Genomic DNA, 27,963 nt, shown 5'->3' on the forward strand with positions numbered 1-27,963 from the left:
TTCAGCCTCAGATTATTTTATCACCTTTAATAAATCAACTTGATATACAGCAGCAAACAGTAACATAATATAGGCTTTGGTATGATTACAAAAATAAGCTGGATAATATTAATTTGCACATTTAACTGACAATGATTTTGAGTTTAAGCTCCTCTAATTTTGTTTTTACAGAGTCAGAGATAAAATTAGATTGAAATCATTATATTTCCAGTGATTGTTAAGTAAAATGACTCTTCTTCAGTCAGGCTTCAGGACTCTCCTGATCCAGTTTCACCACGTTTGAACTGTAATTAAAAAAAGACTCATTAATACAGCATCCTCTGAAATCATCTTCTTATTAGGCACACAGTTTATGATGATCATCCAGCTCTGGCTGACACGTTCTCACTCCCAACTCGTCAGCTTGGTCAGCTGCCACTACAACGCTCTACCTTCCCTGCTGTCTGCTTGTTAAATGCAAACACTGTGTTTTCAAAATAAGCTTCCACGTTCACAGGAAACAGCAAAATAAGAACAAGCTGCCATACATGACGAGTTGGGAGTGAGAACATGCTTCTCTAGCAGACGGGTCTCAAGCACTTACCGCATTCTTCAGCAGGTTTCCAGATTTGGTAAAGATATTGGGTTTCCTCGAGGCTGGTTTGGTGGGCTCGGTGTTGTTCTGAGGGGTCGCCCGAGACAGAGACGGAGACTGAGGCCGGGAGGAGCTTTGTGTTGTGGGCGCTGACAGCGAGTAAGACTGAGGGTTCAGGTAGGTTTGGGATGGGGTTGGTATGTAGGGCTGAGATGGTGTGTACGGCTGGGTTGGGATGAAAGGCTGGGAGGAGGGTGTGTAGCTCTGAGGAGGGGTGTAGCTCTGAGGAGGTGTGTAGACTTGTGGAGGTGTATATGTCTGAGAAAGGGTGGATGGGGTGTATGTTTGAGAAGGTGTGTATGTTTGAGAAAGGGTGGAAGGTTGAGACGGAGTGTAGGTTTGAGAAGGTGTGTACGTGCTTGTTGGTGTGTAAGACGCAGGCTGAGTTTGAGCCGGAGCGAACGGGTTGCTTGGTGCGAGGCTCAGTGTGTTCAGGTACGGCTGTGTCTGTGAGAAGGACTGAGGTACTGGTGCGGAGTCCAGCAGAGTGGGTGGCGGCGGCGGTGGGAAACTATCGGCTCCATCCTCGGCGTCAGGAAGATCCCCAGAGGCGCCCAGATCGTAGTGCCTCTTCCTCAGCTCCCCCAGACGGACTCGCTCCTGGTCCAGCTGAGTCTCCAGCTGCAGCACCTTCACCTGAGAGAATGAATTAGATATATATATATATATATATGTATAAATAAACAGGTGATTTGTGTTGACTGGCATTATGTGCGTGTGAAATTGCTGACTCGCTGAGTAAACTTCCGCCGGTAAATCCTTGGCATTATACATCCCCGGAGGATCTCAATGCTGATTGGCTATCGCTGTGCGCATCTGTCGCTGAAGTTCAGATTTTTCAACTCTCGTGAAAAAGCTCATGATGTGAAATCACACTATTTGCTGCATTCAAGCTGTTTAATTTGCATATTTCGTGTCATGTGCATCGTGCTGCCCTGCTGGAGTTTGCGTCTAATCACGTCCTTACATTGACTTTACCTGCAATTCACTTGAGTGAATTATTTAATTCGTGCAGGTGTGAACACAACATGAGAAATCCATGTGTAACAGAATGAGGTCAACATGTCAACAAGTTGAAATATTGCGAGTATCACTATATGAATGTTTAATATCATATCAAAAGTTATACTGATATTATCCTGAATGAGATGATATGGCACACCTCTACCTCTACTACACAAAACCAGATGATAAATGCATTGATGGACTCACCTGAGCTTCCATCTCCTCCTTTTTCAGTTTGATCAGAGACATGCCAGAGAAGTCCATCGTACCTGTGATGACATCACAGAGTTATGGAAATGTTGGTCGCACCATCACTTTAGTCCAGACTGAAATATTTCAACAACTACTGATTTAATTTCCATGTAATTTCGTAAAGATGTTCATGTTCCCCAGAGCATGGGTGGATTAAAAAACAGAGGGTCCCTGGGCACAGAGATGCAAAAGGCCCCATCACCTCGCCAACACAGGAGCAGGACACACAGACTCTGTGGTGGCTTTGCTGCTTTTTTGTGGTTTTGTGTTGATTTGTTTTGAGTCTCTTCCTGGTCAGTCATTATTCATTTTCAGGGACATTTTACAAGTGAAGGCCAGAGGTAATTTTTCTTTTTCCTTAGAGTTATGGTGAAGGTTTCCTCAAAATAAAATTGCGCAAAACACCCTTAATTCTTCTTCTTACGGTTTCCTTAAAATGTTCACTTAAGTATCTATGGAAAGAGTGTTTGAAACAAAATTTTTAGGTGTTATTATGGACCATAAACTGAATTGGAAAATGCATATTAATTATGTTAAATCAAAATTAGCCAAATCAATTGCCATATTATACAAGGTAAAGGATATGTTGGACCAGCGTGCTATGTATATTCTGTATTGTTCAGTGGTTGTCCCTTACATAATGTATTGCCTAGAAATATGGGGGAATGCATATTCTACCCATACTAAACCTATTTTTATCCTTCAAAAAAGAGCTGTAAGGATTATCACAAAATCAAATTACAGAGAACCATCAAATGGATTATTTATTAAATGAAGGGCTTTCAAATTTATGGACTTAGTGGACTACAGAATAGCATTGATAATGTACAAAGCGTATAACAACCTGTTACCATGTAAAATACTGAGTATGTTTAAAAAAAGGGAATGTAGATATGAGCTCCGAGGGAAACGTATGATTGAGAAAATAAAATCCAGGACTAAGATAAAAGATCAATGTATTTCTGTAAGGGGTGCAAATTTATGGAATGCTCTTGACGACGAATTGAAGATGTGCCAGTCAATTTATGAATTCAAACGCTTGTTTAAAAGTAAGGTATTTGAAAAATATGAGAAATGTAGTTGATGTTACTGATATCATTCTGGAATTATATTTGGGATTTTTGTGTAATATGGTATTATTTTCTGTTTAATGTTTTGAATGATTTGATCTGAACAAGCTGATCATGTAAGAAGGGTAGGCGAAAATAAGCGTTAGCTGCAGCCTATGCCTTTTTGGTTTGGTTATTTTCTAGTTATACTGATATTTTCTGTTAAACTGTGTATTTTTGTCAAATGACCCGACCGAAATAAACATTTTTATTCATTCATTCATTCAGTATGGTTTTCTCCTTGTCTTGGTCTCATACTTTAGGAATCCTTAGACCATTGCACAGAAGACATCAGCAACCAAAGCAAGGGAGCAAAAAAACTTAAGGCACCTTTGACTCTGTCTTAGCTGCAGCATGACTGAGTTTATGGTGATAAATGAAAAAAAATTAACACATATCGAGAAAAATGTTCCGCAACCAGGAGAAACTGATGGACACGCTTTTGGTTTTATGCTTAAGATTTGACTGAAATCATTTTTCGTTTCTGTTTTCTGGTATTTAGGGATCAAATTTACTTTGTAGTTTGTTCTTTCTATGATTGTATTCCTCCAGAGGTTTAATCTTTTCCTCCTCTGACCAGTTTGATTTTCTTGTCTTCTTTTCTTCTGACATTTTCTTCATCATCTAACTATAAGACAACTTTGTGAGACGATAACAGGCGTCACAAACTTGAGTCCAAGCAAACAATCTCCATGGAAACTTACTGCTCTAAAATCTCTTTCAGTGAAGAGTTAATGTTTTACTTAATTAAGGAAAACGTTTAGGATTCTGTGCAACTGTTTAAGTCCCTCAGCTCAGGAGAAATTAAGCCTTAAGTGTCATCATACGTGAGGAGAAAACCTAAGGTGCAAGCGGTCCCTGGGCCTGTTGAGTGATACATCCATGCCCCAGAGGATGAATCCATGAGGAAATGTCTCAACAGCTATCAAATGTATTGCCATGAAACAGACATCATCACCCTCAGGATGATTTATATTAACATTACCACTCACCTTGATCACAGATCTGCTGCTGCCCATGTTTGGTGGAGGTGACGACCACAGCAGCCATGTCGTTCACATGTCGTGAAGCCTGCTTCAGTGTGTGCAGCTTCTTGTTGTTGCGGTCGGCCTTCACCTGAAATTACACAGATACATGAACATGTGGAGTCACTGTCACATTAACAGTCTGTTTTATATTCAGCATTTGTCACCAAAACACATTGTGTATATTATAAAAGGGATCAGCTGACACAATATGAAATAAAATAAAACACTGACCTTTTTTAAAACCTAACTCTTGTGCTCTCTATGCAGATATTTAAGATATTAGTCTGAGAGATTTCAGTCTCCAGCACAACACAACAGAGTGAACGGAATTTTGTTTGTGGTGCTCACAGCACTTAAAAGGTATTTAAAAAATTCAGCAGCAATGTGACCTTTAACAAACAATGTGTCTGTTTGTCTAGACGACCCACAGCACTCACTGGGAACAGATTGTTATCATTTAAACTACTTTGTAAAGAAGAAATAGTCCCAATACAAACTGTGAGTGAGTGTTACAATACATGTTGTAGTTTGGGTGAATCATTCTGTCACAGCTACAGTTTTTTTAAGTTGTTTTTTATTTCATTCATTCATGTTGCTTCCTGTTTTACTTTGAAACTCACGTCTCCTCTTGTTTCAGATCACTTCACTTCCTGTCCCTGTGTGTTTCCTCTTCTTTTTGATGACATCACCTGTGTCTGATTGTCTGTCTCACCCCAATCAGCCTCACCTGCGTCTCATTATCTTGTTTTGTTTTGTTTTTTCAAATTTAGCCTGCTGATTAACTCTGCTTCTTTCTAAGCTCTACTTTCAAGTTCAAACAGTCATTAATACGAAAAGTGCGAGAAGTTTACGGGAAACATCTTTGGTGGAACTGCTCAGACGTCTGAAACGTGACAAGAAGCTCCGACTAGATGCTTCTTTCTTATAAGGGACCACAAGCTGTTATCATTACATATGTTTATTTGTAAAATCTGAATGTGAAAAGAAACATATAACTAAAGCTATTAAATAAATACAAAGGAGTAAGAAGCAGTATTTGTCTCTGAAACACGGAAGTACGGAAGCCCATAAAATAAAATGCAATGATCCAATTTCAATTTTCATCTTCCACATACTCATATGGGTGTTATATGACCATATTAAAATTAAATAGAAAAGCTGTTTGGTATTTAATTTTCAGAGCTGTACCCCACTGTACAGTGGACAATTTAAAATAAAAATTTTATTTTATTGTGTACTGTACAGCAGGTTAAGTCTTTGAAAACTAAATGTCAAATGCCATCCTCATTTTCAAATTGTTGAAAATTGCATTTTCATTTTGACTTAAATACTACTTGCATACATGAAAAGTAAGATTACAACTTTTATATTGCACTTAAAATGTTGAATTTGATTTACTTTACTGTAAAGCAGGTTAAGTCTAAAAAAAAGTCAAATGCCATCTTAATTTATTTTTGAATTGTTAGAAAATTGTATTTTAATTTTGACTTAAATATTGCTTGCATAAATAATAAAAAAAAAATCAGGCTACAATTTTTATATTGCATGTAAAATTTCAAATTTGATTGACATTTGAATATTGATAATATTAATAAAAATTTAAAAAGTATTTTTTTGTTTTTTTTTAATTAAATGGCAAACAGCTTTTCCATTTTCATTTTTTATATGACCATAGGATGCCAGTTCAAAAAAATATGAAAATGCAAACTGGATAATTGCATTTTAATTTTAATTTTTTTTTAACTCAAATAACGTGGAAAATTACGGAAGCATATTGCATTCACTTGACAAATAAAAAAAAATCTGTTTTACTGAGTAATTTTTTTATTTTTCTGTTTTTCGGTGTAATTCTGTTTCTGTTTTTCGTGTTTTCTGTTTTGTTTTGTTTTTTGGGGTAATTTTTTCGGTTTTTCTGAGTATTTTTCTCTGAGTTAAGAGAGCAATAGAACAACAGACGCTTTCATTCCTTTCTTGAGAGCTCGATGTAATAGAAGCAAACATGACCCGCTTGTTTAGTTTAATCCAGTTTTACTTTGCTTTGGGTTATGTGTCCATCTGATTCTGGAAAAACACTACAATGTCCAGCAGATCTGAATGGGCTTTTCGTCTGAGCAAACGCAAAGTCTTAGGGTGCCTGCGTAAAGTCGACAAACTAATGGTAACGCCATCCATATGACTTAAAGACAAGAGTGTCTTGTCATCTTTTTTGGTATAAACTAAACAAGTGGGTCATGTTTGCTTCCATTATATCGAGCTCTCAAGAAAGGAATGAAAGCATATGTTGTTCTACTGCTCTCTTAACTCAGAAAAAATACCCAGAAAAACAGAAAAAATTACCACGAAAAATAGAAGAAAAAAATGATCCCCCAAAAAAACAGAAAAATAAAAAAAATTACTCCAACAAACAAAAAAATACCACAAAAAAACAGAAAAAAAATTACACTGAAAAACAGAAAAATAAAAAAAAAATACTCCGAAAAACAAAACAAAAAATACAACAAAAAAAAGAAAAAAATTACCCCAAAAAACAGAAAAAAATTACCACGAAAAATAGAAGAAAAAAAATGATCCCAAAAAAAACAAAAAAATAAAAAAATTACTCCAACAAACAAAAAAATACCATAAAAAAACAGAAAAAAATTACACTGAAAAACAGAAAAATAAAAAAAATACTCCGAAAAACAAAACAAAAAATACAAAAAAAGAGAAAAAAATTACACCAAAAAACAGAAAAATAAAAAAATTACTCCGAAAAACAAACAAAAAAATACAACCAAAATGCAATAAGCTTCCGTAGAAATAATAAAGCTATTGCAGAATTGCATTTTTCTATTAAAGTTTAAATTATAATTTTATTTAAGTCCCCTTTGGACTTCCATACTAGAGGTATGGAAGTCAAATAAAATGAAAATACTGAAGTACTTAAAGTAAATGTACTTAGTTAGAGAGCTTCACAAACCAACAGGAAATAGTTTTGACTTGAGTTTTTTACCTTTGAGGCAGCGACCAGCTGAGCCGTGCTCGCAGCGATCTCATGTGAACAAGCGATGAGCTCCTCATATGTTCCACTTTCACCCACGACCCGGTCAGCCGAGTCCCTGACGGCAAAGAGGCAAAATACATGTTCACTTTATAGTTTGGTATTCAACACGTGTGACTAATGATATACAGTGTGTGTCTGGATCCTTACAGCAGCTGCGTGGCGCCCCAGCCCACAGCTTTGGAGGCAGAGATGAGTCCTTCTGTCCAGCGAGAGTTTTTGGCATAAAACTCTGTGACAGATGCTGCACCCTAAGAGGAGAACAATTACAAATGTGTCACTGCATGCAACACTTTAGGCAACTGGACAATAAGAGCACACAGTTCAGCCGTGTTTTAGTGAATAAAATGAAACTTCTTTACTCCAAACTGGCCCTTCAGTGCAATTATTATAAGTCTGATAAACGCAGAACTCACCCTGCCTCCCTCCACGATGTCTTTCTGCAGGTCAGTAGAAGCTGTCACCAGCATGTGAACAGCCTGGAGAGGAACAGAAACACTGAGTGACGAGGAATCACAGAGGTTAACAGAAATATATTTCAAAAGTGGAAAAGACTTCTCACCTTCATCAGGTCTGAACAGGACCCCAGGATACTGAGAGGGAACAGGAACAAACACATTGCAGGTGAGAACATGAAGCAGAGAAGCTTGAAACTTTAACAAATAAGGATGAGACAGTTTTCATCTCACCTCTGGTTGACCTCCAGCTTGATGCCAGATGTTTCTCTCTTTGCCTGAGACAGAATTTCCTGAGAAACAGAGGTTAAAGCAGAGATGTTAAGTATCACCAGTTGTGTGTGTGTGTGTGTGTGTGTGTGTGTGTGTGGTTCAGAGGTTCATCTGTCATGATGTGTCCTTACATCCATCCGCAGCACGGCCTCTTCGATGGCAGTCGATGTGGCGATCATCTCTTTGTCCACCATGTGTCCCAGCTCCTCTTTCCGCACATCCTGGCCTTTCGGTCGCAGATCCTGCGCATGAAGCACACAGGTTAAGTAGGCAAAACCGGCAAAAGACTGCCTGTAAGAGGCAGTGATAGGAAGTAACTGTACTTTACTTAAATACAGTTTTGACCAGCTTATACTTTAGTTGAGTATTTCAATTTTACACTACTTTATACTTGTACTCCACCACATCTGAGAGGCAAATACTGCACTGCATTTATCTGACAAGACAAAAATTGGTTTGCAGCAAAGTCAAACATAGAAATTACAGCCTCACAGAGCTGCTGGCACGGCTCTAGACTCTTGTTACTCTGATAAAGGTCAAATCAGTCTCACCTGTCCCAGAGCGAGGATACGCTGGACAGTGTAGCGCACGGCGGAGGGATCTGCTCTCTGTAAAGAGGCCTGGATCTTCAGATCCTTCAGGTACTGGAGACAGTTATTGGCACAGTCCCGACAGCTGTCAGTTAAACCTGCACCGGACAGAAGAAACAGGAGTGTTTAGCTGTTTGTGTGTACTGTATTTACTGTAGTAAACACCCCTCTGACAGTCACAGTGTGTTTGTGTCTCTTACGGTCGGCCTGGTCGGTGGGGGCAGAGTGAGATGTCGCAGCTCCGTTGACAATCGTGTCAGCGGCGAGGTGAGAGAACTGTGTGACGGCTCTCAGCAAACCACTGGCGTCTGGAAACAATAAGGAGCAGAGCTGGGATGTAACTAAAGAATGTACTCAAAAATTGAAGGGTACTTGTGCTTTACTTGAGTATTTTCATTTCATGTAACCTTATACTTGTACTCCACTACATCTCACAGGTGAATATTGTTCTTTTAGCAGTAATATTAATCCAAAAACATCAGATATAATCGTAAAACACTGACAGGAAACAGTATTTAAAGTACATTTTGCTGATACATACTCACAAACTTTCACTGAAGTAAGGTTTAAATAAGGACTTTTACTTGTTCAGGAGTATTTTCAGTGTGGTATTAGTACTTTAACTGAAGTAAAGCATCTGAATACTTGTTCCACTGCTGTAGAGGAGCGTTACATGCTTTCATTATCTTATCACAAACATGCTTTATCTCCGAACCTGAGCACACAAACACACAGCTCACTCACCATTCCTGTTCCCCAGGTAGACCATGTGACTCTGCTGCATTTTGTCGATAGAGCTCAGAGTGATTTCAGCTCGATTCACCAAATAATCTGAGAAACACAAAGAGAAAGAGCATGAAAAATTACTATTCAAGGTCTGAGTAGGACTCAGTGTCAGGGACTCCCACACGGCATTTGTAAGCAGGTTATAAACTGGTTTAAAACACACTTAAATGTCATTGTAATCAGATTTAAGGAGATTTTTAAGTGTTTATCAACATATTTGGTGACAATAATAACTCCTCTGGTGAGACATTTTTAACTGGAGGCTGCTGTATGAACACATTGTGAATGACAGCACTGTAAAACACTTTATAACTGTTGAAAATACTGTCCATAAATAAACACTTTGAATGTCTTTCCATCTGTGTGCAGCTACATTATACTGTGTGATTTAATATTATTAAACGCTGCTTTTAAATGCTCCGTTGAGAGGGTTTAAGTCAAGTGTTATCAGTTAAGGGTTTTGAGACTTACTGTATTTATCGTTTTATGTATTATGGACATAAAGGCTAATTGTTAAAAGATATTTTTCAAATGTGAGGACTGGCTGTTTTTCCATTTCATATCATTGTAAAATTAGTTTTTCTTGTATTGTGTTTACTGTGGATGTTCCCTCTCATCTTTCAGACAAAACAACACATTAAAAGGCTTCACCTGGCATTTTGTACCTTTTTCTGACATTTTACACACACAGAATAATCAGTATTTAAAGGTCCAGATTGTAGGTGGGGGGATTTAGGGGGCAGCTATTGGCTGAAGTGGTGTGTAATATTCACAACTATGTTTTTTATTAGTTTATTACGTTAGCGTATTGCATTCACTTGACAAATAAAAAAAAAATCTGTTTTATTGAGTAATTTCTTCTGTTTTTCGTGTTTTGTTTTTTTTTCGGGGTAATATTTTCTGTTTTTCTGAGTTAAGAGAGCAATAGAACAACAGACGCTTTCATTCCTTTCTTGAGAACTTGATATAATTGAAGCAAACATGACCTGCTTGTTTAATTTAATCCAGTTTTGCTTTGTTTTGGGTTTGAGACACTGGGAGACACTCTTGTCTTTAAGTCATACAGATGGTGTTATCATTAGTTTGTCGACTTCACGCTGGCACCTTACAAAATACATCCATGAGCAGGAGTCACCATGGATGCAGGGGTCACTTGCAGGTGCCAGGTGGGAGCTTCTCGCGAGATTTTGAAGTATCTCGTCTCCTTGTTAAAGAAAAAAAATTACCACGAAAACCAGAAAATATTACTCAGAAAAACAGAAAAAATTACCAAGAAAAACAGAAAATATTACTCAGAAAAACAGAAAAAAATTACCAAGAAAAACAAAAAATATAACTCAGAAAAACAGAAAAAAATTACCAAGAAAAGCAGAAAATATTACTCAGAAAAACAGAAACAAAAATTACCAAGAAAAACAGAAAATATTACTCAGAAAAACAGGAAAAAAATTACCAAGAAAAACAGAAAAATATTACTCAGAAAAACAGAAACAAAAATTACCAAGAAAAACAGAAAATATTACTCAGAAAAACAGGAAAAAAATTACCAAGAAAAACAAAAAATATTACTCAGAAAAACAGAAACAAAAATTACCAAGAAAAACAGAAAATATTACTCAGAAAAACAGGAAAAAAATTACCAAGAAAAACAGAAAAATATTACTCAGAAAAACAGAAACAAAAATTACCAAGAAAAACAGAAAATATTACTCAGAAAAACAGGAAAAAAATTGCCACGAAAAACAGGAAAATATTACTCAGAAAAACAGAAACAAAAATTACCAAGAAAAACAGAAAATATTACTCAGAAAAACAGGAAAAAAATTACCAAGAAAAACAAAAAATATTACTCAGAAAAACAGAAACAAAAATTACCAAGAAAAACAGAAAATATTACTCAGAAAAACAGAAACAAAAATTACCAAGAAAAACAGAAAATATTACTCAGAAAAACAGGAAAAAAATTACCAAGAAAAACAAAAAATATTACTCAGAAAAACAGAAACAAAAATTACCAAGAAAAACAGAAAAATATTACTCAGAAAAACAGGAAAAAAATTACCACGAAAAACAGAAAAATATTACTCAGAAAAACAGAAACAAAAATTACCACGAAAAACAGAAAATATTACTCAGAAAAACAGGAAAAAAATTGCCACGAAAAACAGGAAAATATTACTCAGAAAAACAGAAACAAAAATTACCAAGAAAAACAGAAAATATTACTCAGAAAAACAGGAAAAAAATTACCAAGAAAAACAAAAAATATTACTCAGAAAAACAGAAACAAAAATTACCAAGAAAAACAGAAAATATTACTCAGAAAAACAGAAACAAAAATTACCAAGAAAAACAGAAAATATTACTCAGAAAAACAGGAAAAAAATTACCAAGAAAAACAAAAAATATTACTCAGAAAAACAGGAAAATATTACTCAGAAAAACAGAAACAAAAATTACCAAGAAAAACAGAAAAATATTACTCAGAAAAACAGGAAAAAAATTACCAAGAAAAACAGAAAAATATTACTCAGAAAAACAGGAAAAAAATTACCAAGAAAAACAGAAAATATTACTCAGAAAAACAGAAAAATATTACTCCGAAAAACAGGAAAAAAATTACCACGAAAAACAGAAAAATATTACTCAGAAAAACAGGAAAAAAAATTACCACAGAAAAAATTACACACAAAAAAAAACAGAAAAATAAATAAATTACTCAGAAAAACAGAAAAAATGACTCCGAAAAACAGGGGGGTGGAGCCTATCCCAGCTGACACTGGGTGAGAGGCAGGGTTCACCCTGGACAGGTCACCAGACTATCACAGGGCTGACACATAGAGACAGACAACCATTCACACTCACATTCACACCTACGGACAATTTAGAGTCACCAATTAACCTGCATGTCTTTGGACTGTGGGAGGAAGCTGGAGCACCTGGAGGACACCCACGCTGACACGGGGAGAACATGCAGACTCCACACAGAAGGGCTCCTCCACCCTGGGTTTGAACCAGGAACCCTCTTGCAGCTTACAGTCAGCTTACAATAAGAATTGTTGTGGTTTTGCTGCCTTAGAATGAGCCGATTATATTTACATAATGAGCGGGTCCTCATCTATGGAGTCCATCATGTTGTTCTACAGTAGCCCAGAACAGACAAACCAAACACTGGTTCTAGACAGGGCCTCTCGTGTTTTCACATCAGCCACTGTAGTTCTTCTACGCACTTGGTACACAGGAGAAGTTTATGTGCTGCAACCTCACCACTAGACACCACTGGTGGCATCCATTAGGTGGGTCCAATCATTTATTTATTCATTTATTTTTTCCCATTTTTTTTACCATTCAGTAGCTTCCCAGTAGTGTTCCATATGTATTCAATTCCAAACTACAGAAGCGTATTGCATTCACTTGACAAATAAAAAAAAGCCCTGTTTTTCTGAGTCATTTTTTCTGTTTTTTTCGGAGTTATTTATTTATTTTTCTGTTTTTTGGGGGTAATTTTTTCCCTGTTTTTCATGGCAATTTGTTTCTCTTCTTTGTGGTAATTATTTTCTGTTTTTCGTGGTAATTTTTTTTCCTGAACGAGGAGACGAGATACTTCAAAATCTGGCGAGAAGCTCCCACCTGGCACCTGCAAGTGACCCCTGCATCCATGGTGACTCCTGCTCATGGATGCATTTTGCGTCGGTGCTCCTGCTCCTAGACACTTTCAACTACGGGATCAATAAGGGTAAGGCACGTAGTTAGTTACACACAGGGTATGATAATCTAGCTATGTTTTCCACTGCATCCTTCTAGCGTAGGCCCATCGCTAGCTGACAAACGTGTATGGGCATAATTTCAGTTGACAAAAACAGAAAAAAATTACCACGAAAAACAGGGAAAATATTACTCAGAAAAACAGAAAAAATTACTCAGAAAAACAGGGCTTATTTTATTTGTCAAGTGAATGCAATACCCTTCCGTACCAAACATTCAGTTTTTGGTTGAAGTACATGCGTTTTGGCATCAAAATGCTTTTTCCCCAAACACTTCTAAAAACGTTGTCCCACGTGACCTGTTCCATATTATTCTTCTAACTCCCTGGCCGGCACAGAAGCTAAGTAATGAACTGCTGTGGACACAGTAGACCAGCAACTTGTGTGTTCTGGGAAGTTACATTACTGTTTTTATCAAAGGAGTCTGGTGGCTTTGAAGAGAGCGATGTAATGGCTTCAGTTCCCCGCTGGAAATGGCTGTCTGACTGCAAAGTAAAGTGGTGAAAATATAACGCTGACTGCGGAGAAGTACCTCACACATCCCTTCTTTAGAAAATCTGAACTAACCCTCTCAGGTATTGTTATTATTATCAACGCTTGCTGCTCTAACCTACGTCACTGCTTTTTGCTGATGGCTAAGTGGGTGTTCCGATTTGAAAATCCAGAAAAGAACACAGATGGAGTCGACCTTTAAAGCTCCACTGTTCAGTCAATTCAGTGTGATGAATGTGATTTTTTGGATGGGAAGAACTGACGGAGGTTTTACCAGGTGAGCTGATGCAGCTGACGTGTATGGGGTCGTCCAGTTTGGCTACAGCGTCCAGTATGATGCCCTCAGCCTCCACCACAGCACACTGCAGCAGACAGAACTGCTCCTCCTGCAGCTTGTGGGCCAGCTCTCCTTCACGACAGGCCTGACGTAACACACACACACACACACACACACACACACACACACTCTTCAGTAACAACTCTGAGATGCATAACAGCCTCACTGTGCAGGTCATGAAGTGTGTGTGCAGCACCTGTTGCTGTAGCTGAGCGTGGAGGCTTCCCAGCTCCATGCTGCTCCTCTGCCTCTCCTGCTCCAGGGAGCTCTGGTGGAGCTGAGCCTGCTGCCTGAGGGAGTTCAGCTCGGCCTCATGGTCCCTGACTGTGCGCAGCAACACCTCCCTCTCCGCCTGCAGCCCTGCCAGTGAGCTGCTCAGCTGGGTACCACTCTGAGGAGCAAAACATGCATCTATAAGTGTTTTTTTTTTTTGTCTGGGGACTTGGAGACGACGTCAAAGAGGAAATATTCGTACCATTTCTTTGCTCTGCAGGGCGCTGTTTGCACGGTTCAACTCTGCCCGTGTCGAGTCCAGCTCTCGTCTCAGCCTGTCGATCTCCAACTTCTGCTCGGCATTGATGGCAAGCTTTGGAAAGGCAAGTTTATTTTTATCAGCAACAAGCGCATTAAAAGTGCTTTACACAAGACATAAAAAAGTATTCAGACAAGATATAAAAGAAATATACATAGAATTTAAATAGAATAAAATAAAAGAAAATAAAAGAAAAGAAATGACATGAAATAAAATAAAATAAAATAAATAAAATGAATAAAATAAAATAAAATAGATGAAATAAATAAAATAAAATAAAATGAATAAAATAAAATAAAATAAAATAGAAATAGGCCAAAATTTAATTAAAGTGCAGACACAGGTAAATAAAAATTACAGTACAGCAAAACGACTGAGAGTTGGAGCACCTTCCTATTTTTGCTATTTTTTCTTATACTGCAGGATATTGTGAATGCTCCCTGAGTTATTGATCTGTTCATCATATGTTTACATGTTTGGAGCCTAAAAACTGTATGTTGAGTTTTGACTCAGGGTAAAGTAAGCAGACCTTTTTTAGACCATCTGAGAGGCTTGGACTGTTCAGAAAACAGACAGGAAGCACACATGCAGACCAAAATTCATATTGTGCGCTGCTGACTTTATGTATTAGATGGTTGAAGACACCCATGTAGCCTTTAAAGTGCCTCCATGTGCATATTTCTCTGTCACGTGACCGTACCTGCTGCTGTAGCTGAGCTCTCAGAGCCTCCAGCTCTCGGAGGAGTCGGTCTCTCTCCAGGTCCGAGGTGCCCTGCTGCTGCTGGGCCTGTTGTCTCAGCGAGGAGAGCTCTGCGTCTCTCTCTCTGGCGGAGCGCAGCAGCACATCCCGCTCCGCCTGCAGAGCCACCAGGCTGCTGCTCACCTGAGATCCCTCCTGAAGCAACAGAAATATGGAAGTAATTATTTGATTAAACACAAGAAGCCATGAGGGAACTTTGAATAAATAAAAATCTAATTAACTATTGGTTGCTCAGTCGCAGTAAAAAAAAGCTGAAGAAGAAGCTGCACCTTGTCAAAATAAATTCAAGCCTATATGACTGGACCATGTGGTAATTTAATTTGAAAGGACAGACACAGGAATACTTGGTTCACTAATAAAAGTTTGCTTGATTGTTACTTCACATTCAGTCTCACCTTCTCTTTGTTGTCCAGCGCATTGTGAAGGAGAGCCAGCTCTGCTCTTTGCTCCAGCAGCTCTTTGTTCAGGCGCTCGACCTCCTGCTGCTGCTGATTCATCTGATCGAGAGAGGAGACACTTCATCAATACTCTGGTAATTCCAGTTTAAAAATATAATATCATGAGGTGTCTTTCTGCAGTGGTCACGGCTCAGAAGCTGACGAGGTCTCACCGTGTTTCTTTTCTCCAGTCGCAGATTTGCCAGCTCGTTTTCCAGCTGCTGTGTTTTTCTCAGCAATTCGTCCTGACCTTGTGTTGTGCTCGACAGCAGCTTCACTGTTTCTGCGTTCTGCACAAACACACAGAAAACATGTCAGAGTCACTACAAAAACTCACTTTAAATGCAGAGAGTTAGATGAACAGACTGATCACTCTCATGTTTGTATAGTGTGGATACAGCCAGCAGCTGTTAGCTTAGCTTAGCATAAAGACTGGAAATGGAGGGAAACAGCTAGCCATGCTCTGTCCTACGGTAGCCTCCCAGCACCTGTAAAGCTAATTAATTGACATGTTTTATCTTGTTTGTTTAATCTCTACAAAACAAAATATAAAAATTACAAGTTGCAGATTTCCAGTGGATGATGTGATGATGGTTGCCTGAAGGCCCGAACAAACCAACAAATCCCTAACCCCTATTATTTTCAGTGTACGACCCCATACTGGAGGCAGCTTAGACACGTGTCAGTGCTCCTGGTCACGCTGTCCCACGGCACTTCATGCCACTGTCATACTTCCAACCTTGCCGCCTGTGGAATTAAATATATTTTCCTCCACTTGCTCTCGGCTTGTACACACCAGCTCCCAGAGCAGCTCTTTTCTCTGCTCCTACAGCAGCTCGACTCCTCTCCTCACCACTGATGTACAAAGAGAACTCTGTAGCTGTGTCTTGTGTGCGACAAACAATGGATCAGGAGAGACTCGTGGTTGAGGTTGAGCTAAACCACTCACAATCCCGTCATTATAAAGACAATGGACAAAAATATATTGCCTGGTGAGTCACAGCTCTGAAGATCAGCTCCTCAGGTGAGAAATCAACTCTGATTAGTGAGTGTCCACACGTGATTGGTGGAGGTAACAAATAAAACAGGCAAAAACTGACGGAGTTAATCAACAAAGACTAACTAAAAATATCTCTCACCCAGGTTTTATTCAAAATAAAAATTAAGCATCATGACAATTGACGATGATGATCGATGACGATGGAGCAGCTTACCTTCTTCATGAGGTCGGCGTGACTGGTGATCAGCTCTGCGTGTCTCTCTTTGAGTTGAGTGAAGCGAAGCTCTGCTGCCTGAGCTCTGTCTGTGTGGAGACGATGGGACAAAGAGGACACTGTAAGGCTCAGCCCAACTCGTACTTCACCTGCACACAAGTCTGTTTACTCACGGTCTGCCTCCTTGAATCCGATCTGAGCCCCGGCATTGGCAACGTTGGCGTACCGTAAAGCTTCCACTTCCATCTGCAGGTGCTCCTTCTCCACCATGGCCATCTGTTTCTGGGTGCGCTGCTCCTCGACCTCGGCCTCCAGTCGATTCACCTGAGCCTTCAACTCAGTTACACACCTCTGAGCCTGAGCAGAGGAGGGACAAGGAGGTAGGTTCGGCCACCAAACTTGGGTGTTTATAGGAACCAATCACTGTGTTTCTTGTGTTTTTTTAGGCACCAAACATGGGTGTTTTTTTTTTTTAGGGACCTGCCTCTGTGTTTCTTCTGGCTTTTAAGTCATCAAACCTGGGTTTTCTTTGGGACTTAACACTGTGTCTTGTGTTTTTAGACACCAAACATGGGTTTTTTGTTAGTGACCTGAGGCTGTTTATCCAGAGGCTTTTCAGTGCCAAAACATGGTTGTTTTTTAGTTTCCCATTGTTGCTTTTCCTGTTGCTTTTTTGACCCCGAAACATGGGTGTTTTTAGGGACCCATTGCTGTGTTTCTTGTGGCTTTTAGGCACCAAACTTGGGTGTTTTTAGGGACTTGTCTCTGTGTTTCTCATGGCTTTTGAGTCATCAAACTCCAGTGTTTTTTAGGGTGCCATTGCTGTGTTTCTTGTGGCTTTTAGGCACCAAACCTGGGAGAATTTTAGGGACCCATGGCTGTGTTTCTTGTGGGTTTCAGGTACCAAACCTGGGAGAATTTTAGGGACCCATTGCTGTGTTTCTTGTGGCTTTTAGGTACCAAACTTGGGAGAATTTTAGGGACCCATGGCTGTGTTTCTTGTGGCTTTTAGGCACCAAACCTGGGAGAATTTTAGGGACCCATGGCTGTGTTTCTTGTGGCTTTTAGGCACCAAACCTGGGAGAATTTTAGGGACCCATGGCTGTGTTTCTTGTGGGTTTCAGGTACCAAACCTGGGAGAATTTTAGGGACCCATTGCTGTGTTTCTTGTGGGTTTCAGGTACCAAACCTGGGAGAATTTTAGGGACCCATGGCTGTGTTTCTTGTGGCTTTTAGGCACCAAACCTGGGAGAATTTTAGGGACCCATGGCTGTGTTTCTTGTGGCTTTTAGGTGCCAGACTTGGGAGAATTTTAGGGACCCATGGCTGTGTTTCTTGTGGGTTTCAGGTACCAAACCTGGGAGAATTTTAGGGACCCATGGTTGTGTTTCTTGTGGGTTTCAGGTACCAAACCTGGGAGAATTTTAGGGACCCATGGCTGTGTTTCTTGTGGCTTTTAGGTGCCAGACTTGGGAGAATTTTAGGGACCCATGGCTGTGTTTCTTGTGGGTTTCAGGTACCAAACCTGGGAGAATTTTAGGGACCCATGGTTGTGTTTCTTGTGGGTTTCAGGTACCAAACCTGGGAGAATTTTAGGGACCCATTGCTGTGTTTCTTGTGGCTTTTAGGTACCAAACTTGGGAGAATTTTAGGGACCCATGGCTGTGTTTCTTGTGGCTTTTAGGCACCAAACCTGGGAGAATTTTAGGGACCCATGGCTTTGTTTCTTGTGGCTTTTAGGTGCCAGACTTGGGAGAATTTTAGGGACCCATGGCTGTGTTTCTTGTGGGTTTCAGGTACCAAACCTGGGAGAATTTTAGGGACCCATGGCTGTGTTTCTTGTGGCTTTTAGGTGCCAGACTTGGGAGAATTTTAGGGACCCATGGCTGTGTTTCTTGTGGGTTTCAGGTACCAAACCTGGGAGAATTTTAGGGACCCATGGTTGTGTTTCTTGTGGGTTTCAGGTACCAAACCTGGGAGAATTTTAGGGACCCATGGCTGTGTTTCTTGTGGCTTTTAGGCACCAAACCTGGGAGAATTTTAGGGACCCATGGCTTTGTTTCTTGTGGCTTTTAGGTGCCAGACTTGGGAGAATTTTAGGGACCCATGGCTGTGTTTCTTGTGGGTTTCAGGTACCAAACCTGGGAGAATTTTAGGGACCCATGGCTGTGTTTCTTGTGGGTTTCAGGTACCAAACCTGGGAGAATTTTAGGGAACCATGGCTGTGTTTCTTGTGGCTTTTAGGTACCGAACTTGGGAGAATTTTAGGGAACCATGGCTGTGTTTCTTGTGGCTTTTAGGTACCAAACTTGGGAGAATTTTAGGGAACCATGGCTGTGGTTTTTTTTTTGGCTTTTAGGTACCAAACGTGGTTGTTTTTAGTGACCGTCACTGTATTTCTTATGTTTTTTAGGCATGAAACACAGGTGGTTTTTGGGACCTGTCTCTGTGTTTTTATGGTTTATTAGTCATCAAACTTGGGTGTTTTTAAGGGACCCGTTGCTGTGTTTCTTGTGGTTTTTTAGGCACCAAGCGTGGTTCTTTTTTTTAGCGACTTGAGGCTGTTTTTCCAGCGGCTTTTCAGCCCCAAAACATGGTTGGACTTTGGGCACCCATCACTGTGTTTCTTGCAGTTTTTCCAGGCAAAAAACATGGGTGTTTTAGGGACCTGTCTCTGTTTTCTTATGGCTTTTTAGTCATGAAACGTGGGTGTTTTTTGTGATCAAATGTGGGGTTTTTTTTTAGCTTTTCAGCCTCAACATGTGGTTGTTTTTTAGTTACCCATCATTGCTTTTCCTGTGGCTTTTTAACCCCCAACCATGGGTGTTTTTTAAGGACCTGTCTGTATTTCTTATGGCTTTTTAGTCATCAAACTTGGATATTTTTTTAGGGACCCATCACTGTGTTTCATGTGTTTTTTTAGGCACCAAAGGTGTTTTTTTAAGGTGACCTGAGGCTGTTTTTCCAGCGGCTTTTCAGCCCCAAAACATGTTTTTTTTATAAGAGACCTGTTGTTGTGTGTCCTGTGGCTTTTTAATCCCGAAACATGGATGTTTTATAGGGACCCATTTGTAATGTTTATTAATTCAGTGTTTTTACCAGTTCTAATCACCTGGTCTATGTATTTCGGAGAAGAAGAGACCTCTGCAGGTAATTTAGCTCCCGGTAAAAACCTCCTGAACATGGAACACTGATGGACTTTTAACCGGGCAAGTTTCAGCTTGTTACAATCTGTAATTCACCGCTAGACTCCACCAAATCCCACTAAATCATACACACTTCACCTTTAAGTACATTTTGTTATTACGTACTTTAACTAAAGTCCATCTTACCTCAGTCTTGATGAGCTGTAGCTCTGGTTTGAGCACCTCCAGCTCTCTCTTCAGACTCTCATTCTCTGCTCCTCTCTGGTCAACTGAAACATCAGGTGCTCCCATCTGGTTGAGCAGATAGTACTGTCAAGAAGAAAAAACAAACAAACAAAAAATATTAGCTGTGACACCAGAAATAGAGGTGGAAACATTTAACATCTTGTGACGTGCACGTACCTGTGGCATCTGTGGTGCTTCTCTAATCTCTGGATGCGGCTCCACTTCCTCCTCCTCTTGACGCTCCTCGTTAGGAATCACCACCACCGCCTTTTTATATTCAGCCAAGGCAGCGGCACGGAGGAAGTTTGGAGGAGCCTGTGGAGAAAACAAAATGTAGTATGTGCATCATGAACAGTGGGGACTCTTGATTTTTTTTTTAAACTATAATCCTTGAGTCCCTTTTTAGGCAAATAATTTTGAGGTTTGGTCTGTTGGTTGGACAAAATAAAGCTTGTGAAGGTGTCACTTTGGGCTCTGGCTCATTTCCCAGCATTTTTAACATTTTTAAAACCAATTAATCAATCGATTAATGGAGAAAATAATCAATAGATGAATCCATAATGACAACAATCAGTAGTTAATAGATCAAAATGAGCTCCATCTCAACCAGCTACAACAGTAAAATCCTGCTTTTACCTTAATGCATGAGTCAGAATCATCTAATAAGATCATATATAACAATCACATGGGACTTTTTATACTCTGAGTACATTTTCCCTGATTAGACTTACATACTTTTAGTGAGAGAACATTGTCATTGTCAGACAGAGTATTTCTACAGAGTGGTGTTGTACTTTTACTTCAGTGAAGGATCTGAACACTTCCTCCACCACTGATGATAAACCCACTCATATCAAATGTTACTTACATCGGGGAGCTCTGGGATCTGGATGATAGTTTTAAAGAACTCAATTTCTCTCGCTCTGTCGAAGAACTGTGTGAGGCTGCAGAAGAAAGCACAGCTGTCACTGATGAAACCCATCAAGAGATACTAAAGTGTGTTCATGCCTCATAATATTTAAACCCTACCCGTCAAACAGAACGCGGAACCGCTCTCGATGTCCGAGAAGAACCTCTGGAGCAATGCCTGTAAACCAGAGGGCATTAAAGCTTCATCTAACACTGGAAGGTTTGACTGAGTTAAGAAATAAATAAATGTATGTGTCACTCACGGCTGTGAAGTTTGAACATCAGCAGGACAGAGAAGTGGTAGAGGAAGCTGCAGTCCAGTATGAGGGGGATCAGAGGAGCCAGCCTGCACTGCCCAGCTGGAGTGGTAGATTTGGCCCCGTTGGCGTCCAGCTGGCGCAGAACTTTAGACATGACAAAAAAATTAAAAGCAATTAAAGGACACGTCTGATGGTATCCAGCTTTTTCTTGAAATCCTGCAACACATGTGTGTCAGAGCCTGATGTATCTTCTTCCTCTGTGCCACAGAGCACAGTCTCTAATGTTGTTGTACAGTCTGAACAAACATCAGCAGTATTTTCAGAGTCACGTGACTTTTAGGGAGAATATATTTCAGGATCATACTTAAAAAAACAAACAGGTAGGCTAAATGAAACTTCTGTGGCACTCAGCGCTCCGTCACTCCTGCAAATGATTCATTTAAAAACTTAATCACTGTATTTTAAAAAAGTAATTACTTGGCAGTGGAAACATTTGAAAGCTGACATTTTTATTATACTTGTATGATAAAAACTCCTGGAGATATTACTCCAAATAAATGACATATTTATCTAAATCCTGCCGAGCTCCGCTGGCGCAAGTTACATTGAAGAGGCCCCGCCTTCACTTCCAGCCAATCATGCACGGGGGGGGGGGGGGGGAAGGGGGGGGGAGGTACTTTATAACTGCTGAGGATACACACATGCATCCTTGAATATTCTCTGAGTGAAGGAAAATGTCCTCGGAAGAATCTGAAGAATCCTTGACGTTTAAACAGACCTTAAGCGAGATTTGATGATGTTGCATCCTTGAAATTTGGCCATTTAAGGATCATTCCTGGATTTTGGAAAACACCCACTGTAGTTTATTTTGACTTAATCCCACTCACACCGTCCTGCTGCCACAAACACTCACTAGTGCACCAAATATAGATTTATTTCCCCAACTAATGCACTGTTTCCTCCTTTTTGAGTATCATTTCCTAAAAAATGACGTGAGCAGCTGATTTAGGAAATAATTTAACCTTTATAAGAATGAACCGACATGTTCATGAGACATTTTCAAGGAGTATGACTTCAGTAGGAACCAATGGGCTTTTTTGCTAAGTGCTAAGTCTAGCATTTTTGGTTTTAGTCATGTCATGGGATTAGTGTGGTTGCATGCCTGGTGCATCAGCCCAGTGTCTGTTTCCATCTATGTCAGTGAAAACATGGATGCTTCACACACAGAATATCTATACAGTCAGCACAGTTTCAAGATTAGAGTCTAATGTCTCCCCTTCTGGAGATTTCCTCGAGGTGTTCTTGAGATGTGATGTTCACAAGGATGGGACAGACGGGTATGTATGAACAACCCGAAAACTTAATTCCTCCGGCCACAGTGGTCGCCGGCACAAAGGCATACCAAAGAACATCACCAGCCTCGTCCTTTAATTTATTACAAACAAAAACACTTCTTCGATGGCTTCGGTATCATGCAACAAAAAGCAAACCTGAACATGTGGAGAGTCTGCTTCCTGTGAACTCACCTGTCTCCTCCATCTTCAGTCCAGCCTCCAAGTAATCCATCAGCTCCTGCGTCATGTCTAACCTGCAACACATTAAAGCCACATTACTGAATCACATTTAATGAGAAACACAGAACACTTGGTCGTGGCGTAGAAACACTTACACCTTGGTCATGTCATTCCCTGCTTCTCTATCCAAAGTCTCATCGCTGGCCTCTAAGTTGCCTGGGATCACTTTGTGCTGTGAATTTAAAACGTAATGAGGTGATTTTCACTCTGAGTTCATCACATGTCGTAATGCAAACCATAAAAGCAACATTTATGTGTTACCTTTGCATGAAATTCCAGTTTGAGGCAGAGGAATTTGGCAGATAAGGCAACAATATGGCCGTAGCGATCATGCAAGTTTCCCTGGGAAAAAAACATTAACAGATATAAGTTCATGTGGTGTATTTGCTCAAAAAAACGCTCTGTACTTTGTCTCATAGAGGTGCTTCACTTTGCTGCTTTCATAAACCCCACGGTCTTGGAACATAGGATGAGACATACTGGTTATATGCGAGTAAATAAAAGGTTTGCTGCTGTACGTAACTTTATCTTTTGATTCATAATTATGAGATGGTTGCCCTTTTTTATTTGCTTGAGCACCTGCCCGTAAAAATGTCTGTGCACGACCAGAAAGATGCAACCTTAGGCCACAAGACAAAGCTGTGAGAAAAGGGTTGCGTCGGAGGATCACAAGTCGGTGACACGTCTGGATATATGTTGTCTGTTTTTGCCTTGGTGTAGTGGAATCTGTGTGGTGTTTTAAATTGTACCAGTGTTATTTAAGCATTGGTGTGTGTGTAGATACCTATTTCTTTTTCATTTATTCGACAAACTCTAAAACAAACCTAATATAAATCTGTGTATCCGAACTTTGCATCTTCTTCTTCTCCTCTCTCCCACTACTCACGTGACGACCCCTCAGATTTATCTGGTGACAGTTGGAGGAGCCCGACCCCCGGGTTGGGAACCACTGGACTAATCTAGTAACTCTATATTAAGTAGTTTATACTGTCTCCACCTGGAGCAGCTACAACAGTAACCCGCTGCTCTAACTTTGAACGACGGTATTACCTATCTAACGATGTCACATAGAATCAGATATCAGCCACAGGAGACAGTTTATGACGTCTTTTAAGAATTTGAATGCAGGATTTTTACTTGCAACAGAGTATTTTTCTTTGTCTATAAGATCTGAGTTCTTCTTCCATCACTGATACTCACCCAGAGAATGCCCATGTCTTTAACGTTGCGGACGTGTCTGTGAGAATCTCTGACAGTCTGCAGGTCAAACACAGAGGACAGAGATTAGACGCCACCAAGACTGAAGAGGAGGGTGGAAAAGGTTACAGTGAAGTAGACAGTGAGATGTGAGCTCACGTTTCTGTGTCCGTCTCTGAGCAGTTTGTGCAGCAGGTAGCAGAACTTCCAGCTGATCATGGAGTTGCTGGACAGAGGCAGGTTGAGGGTGTAGGACCAGAAGGTGGTGGCTCCACCCTCCTTATGTGATCCCATGATGATATCTTCAGTGCTGTCAAGGAAACTCCAAAACTCTGATGCAATAATCTCAATTCAATTTCAGACTCATGTATTAGCAGGTTCATATTCATATTAGAGTGTGATCGATGAAGACAGAGTCTGATTTTTAGCCATGATGGCAACGTTGGTTTATCACTTTGGCCCAGACTGAAATATGTCTACAAATATCAGATGGATTGTCATGACAGTTTGTACAGAGATCTGTGATGTCCAGAGAAGAGATGATAATGAATTTGATATTAATCTGACTTTTCCTCGGCTCAGTCGCTAGAAGAAAATGTTGCCATTGTACGTTTCTGCAAACCACAAATACGTTACATTTGCATGTTTCCTATGTATCACATTAATGTTTCTAAAGTGACATAACAGTGTCATTGGGAGGTTGAAGGGATGGTGGATGGCGTGACACCAAGGCGAGGCGCCTGCCAAGCTGCACACCACTGTTCAAGACCAAGAAACAACAGAACCGGTTGTTTTTTAGTGACCTGTGGCTGTTTGTCCAGCAGGGATGGCGCCTGCATTCAAACTCTTCACTAATCAGATGAAGTGAACTGCACTGCGAACTTGAAGTGACTCCTCTGAACTAAGAGAGGTCTGAGTGCTCTTGAAGTGTTTGCATATGTGCAAAAAATGCTGAGTCACCACTCTGAGTCCGCTTAGGGGGCTGAAAAGGACCAAGCGTGAAAACACCATAACTTATTAAATTTGATAACTTGACTACTTTTCTGACAAATGTTTTAAACTGAGCAATACAGCTGAAACTGTCCGTAAATAGGCTATGACAAAGGAGAGCACTCCTGCATGACATAAAGATGCAAAACAACAGAATGAATGTTATATTTACATATAAACTTTTTACAAAAGACAAAAAAAAGAGATTCGGATGTAACCCATATGTGATCACCAACATTTTGACTAGTAGGCTAACTGTAATTTAATTCCATATTTTTTTCTCAGTGACTGTAACTGATTATAATTACATTTATTTTGTAATTTAATTACACATAACTAGTTATATAATGTAACTAGTTAGTCCCAACCACCAGTGACAGCTGTAACTGTATTGTGTTGTTTAATTAATTAACTATTATTATTTAGAATGGTCAGTGGCAAGAGTTATAAGACATTCCTACTGATAAATTGCTTAAAATTGTGTTTTCATTTTAAAAATGTGCAGATACTGTATTAAAAGTTACTGTTTTCTACGGAAGTGTATTGCAGTCACTTGACAAATAAAAAAAGCCCTGTTTTTCTGAGTAATTTTTTCTGTTTTTCGAAGTAATTTATTTATTTTTCTGTTTTTCGGGGTATTTTTTTCTTTTTCTTTTTTGTGGTAATTTTTTTTCCCGAACGAGGAGATACTTCAAAATCTCGCGAGAAGCTCCCACCTGGCACCTGCAAGTGACCGGTGCCTGCGTGAAGTCGACAAACTAATGATAACACCATCTATATGACTTAAAGACAAGAGTGTCTCCCAGTGTCTCAAACCCAAAACAAAGTAAAACTGGATTAAACTAAACAAGCGGGTCATGTTTGCTTCAATTATATCAAGCTCTCAAGAAAGGAACAAAAGCATCTGTTGTTCTATTGCTCTCTTAACTCAGAAAAAAATACTCAGAAAAACAGAAAAAATTACCCCAAAAAACAAAACAAAAAAAATACCACGAAAGACAGAAACAAAATTACACCGAAAAATAAAGAAATTACTCAGAAAAACAGAAAAAAAAATTACTCAATAAAACAGATTTTTTTTTTTGAATTTGTAAAGTGAATGCAATACGCTTCCGTAATTTTCCAAGTTATTTGAGAAAAAAATTAAAATTAAAATGCAATTATCCAGTTTGCATTTTCATTTTTACATTTTTGAATTGACATCCTATGGTCATATAAAAAATGAAAATGGAAAAGCTGTTTGCCATTTAATACTTTTTAAATTTTTATAATATTATCAATATTCAAATGTAAATCAAATTTGAAATTTTACCTGCAATATAAAAAATGTAACCTGTTTTTTTTTATTATTATTTATGCAAGCAATATTTAAGTCAAAATTAAAATACAATTTTCTAACAATTCAAAAACAAATTATGATGGCATTTGACTTTTTTTTCAACAAACAAAAAAACCCACGAAAAACAGAAAAAAATTACACCAAAAAACAGATTTTTTTTTTTTTTTTAAACAGAACAGAAACAATTACTCAATAAAACAGATTTTTTTTTATTTGTCAAGTGAATGCAATATGCTTCTGTATTTTTCTGGTTCTTGTTTGAATTAAATGTGAAATTGTTTCAGTTTGTTGCTTCATTTTTTGTAACCACAGCATTTTAGCAACATGCTAACAAACCCTCTAATGGGGCTGGTTGGCACAAATGCACAACATGACTTTAATCACAAAATACCAAATGTCAGAAAACATTTGTGGACATTTAAACATATTGATTTATAGCTGTAACCTTTAATTTGCTACTGGATAGAATATTCCAACATAAACTGAGACACAAGGCAGAGGAGAGTGTCCTAACCAACCCTGATGCCAACCAACTGCTAATTAGCTGAAGTTAGCATGCTAATATTAGCATTTTGCTCAAAGTACAGCCTCACAGAGGAGCCAGCATGTCTGTAACCTGTCCTGTTTAAGCAATTTGACACTAAATAGGTTGCTTTTTAAAGGATACTGCGGACATATTTCTCTTTGAGTGGTGTTTCACCAGAGATGAGAGTTTTGCTGATGCTTTGGAGCTGAAAGACAAAAAATAAGAGAGACTCAGCTAAAAAGAGTTAAAACAGCTCAACTGTCCTGCAAGTCAACATCACACTGCCTCTGGCGGAAATAGATGTGATTACCTGATAAAAACAAAAACACACTAAGTTAGATTTAGCCCAGCCAAGAGGCCAAAACTGTCTTGAAGTTAATTTAAAACAAATATTATAAGTTTCCACTCAAATATTCAACTTTAAACACATTAATTTTAAGTCACCAAATGCTCCCTAACAAGGAACCTCTCAGCCTGATTTACAAGCTATAAAAACATACATATAATCGGGATACATGACGTCATTTAGGCAATAAACTGTTTAATTTTAATAAATAATAAAACATAATTTCTTACCTGTTGTTTAGCAAACTGCTCCTTCTCCGCAGCCAAAGCTTTTTCCGTCTTATTATCACTTTTATTCTTCGCCTTGCTCATGTTGCTCCTCTAACTATAAATCCACACAGTGATCCGGCTCCAGGTTTCAGCTCCTCACCTGCGCTCCCGTGCCTCTTCAAAACAATAAAAGGTGCGCCAGACGCGGCGCGCGCACGTCCCCAAAAAAAGATTCCCCCTTTAATTCTCTTCTTTAGGTGAAAACATCGCCGTCTTGTGAAAACAAAAGTGACCAACAGGTAAACACAGCCGTTTCTCTCGTGCGTAAAAATGCGTACTCGCCAAATCAGTGCGTTTAATCACAGGAAATAAAACACCAGTGATTTATAGGTTTACTTATAAATATTTTTTTTAATCAAAAGCAGATGACAAAGTAACAAACAGCTCTCCACATTTCCTCTTGAGTCACCGGTGAATCTGAAGGCAGTGAAACTGGAAAGACAATACAAGGACACACCACTCAACAGCCCTGTA

The 27,963-nt window shown here is 39.2% G+C and overlaps 1 protein-coding gene across 1 annotated transcript; it reads right to left on the minus strand.

Moving 5' to 3' along the window:
• On the minus strand, window positions 1-27,587 carry LOC125906046 (huntingtin-interacting protein 1-related protein-like). The gene is made up of 33 exons (XM_049604425.1): window positions 27,451-27,587; window positions 27,016-27,079; window positions 24,179-24,321; window positions 24,023-24,079; window positions 23,084-23,164; window positions 22,918-22,994; window positions 22,775-22,836; window positions 21,252-21,392; window positions 21,109-21,166; window positions 20,948-21,023; window positions 20,257-20,394; window positions 20,041-20,163; window positions 16,882-17,065; window positions 16,709-16,797; window positions 15,668-15,784; window positions 15,453-15,554; window positions 14,998-15,192; window positions 14,241-14,351; window positions 13,962-14,156; window positions 13,703-13,850; window positions 9,131-9,217; window positions 8,587-8,694; window positions 8,348-8,484; window positions 7,928-8,038; window positions 7,758-7,816; window positions 7,631-7,661; window positions 7,485-7,547; window positions 7,219-7,319; window positions 7,021-7,126; window positions 3,993-4,116; window positions 1,847-1,908; window positions 584-1,270; window positions 1-284 (listed from the first exon to the last, which is right to left on the minus strand). The coding sequence occupies exons 1-33, from the start codon at window positions 27,529-27,531 to the stop codon at window positions 249-251; spliced, it is 3,954 nt and encodes a 1,317-aa protein (XP_049460382.1). The 5' UTR covers window positions 27,532-27,587; the 3' UTR covers window positions 1-248.
• Window positions 27,588-27,963: the final 376 nt, after the last annotated feature.

The sequence above is a fragment of the Epinephelus fuscoguttatus genome, linkage group LG18 (genome assembly GCF_011397635.1).
Source record: "Epinephelus fuscoguttatus linkage group LG18, E.fuscoguttatus.final_Chr_v1".
In the NCBI taxonomy this organism is placed as follows: Eukaryota; Metazoa; Chordata; class Actinopteri; order Perciformes; family Serranidae; genus Epinephelus; species Epinephelus fuscoguttatus.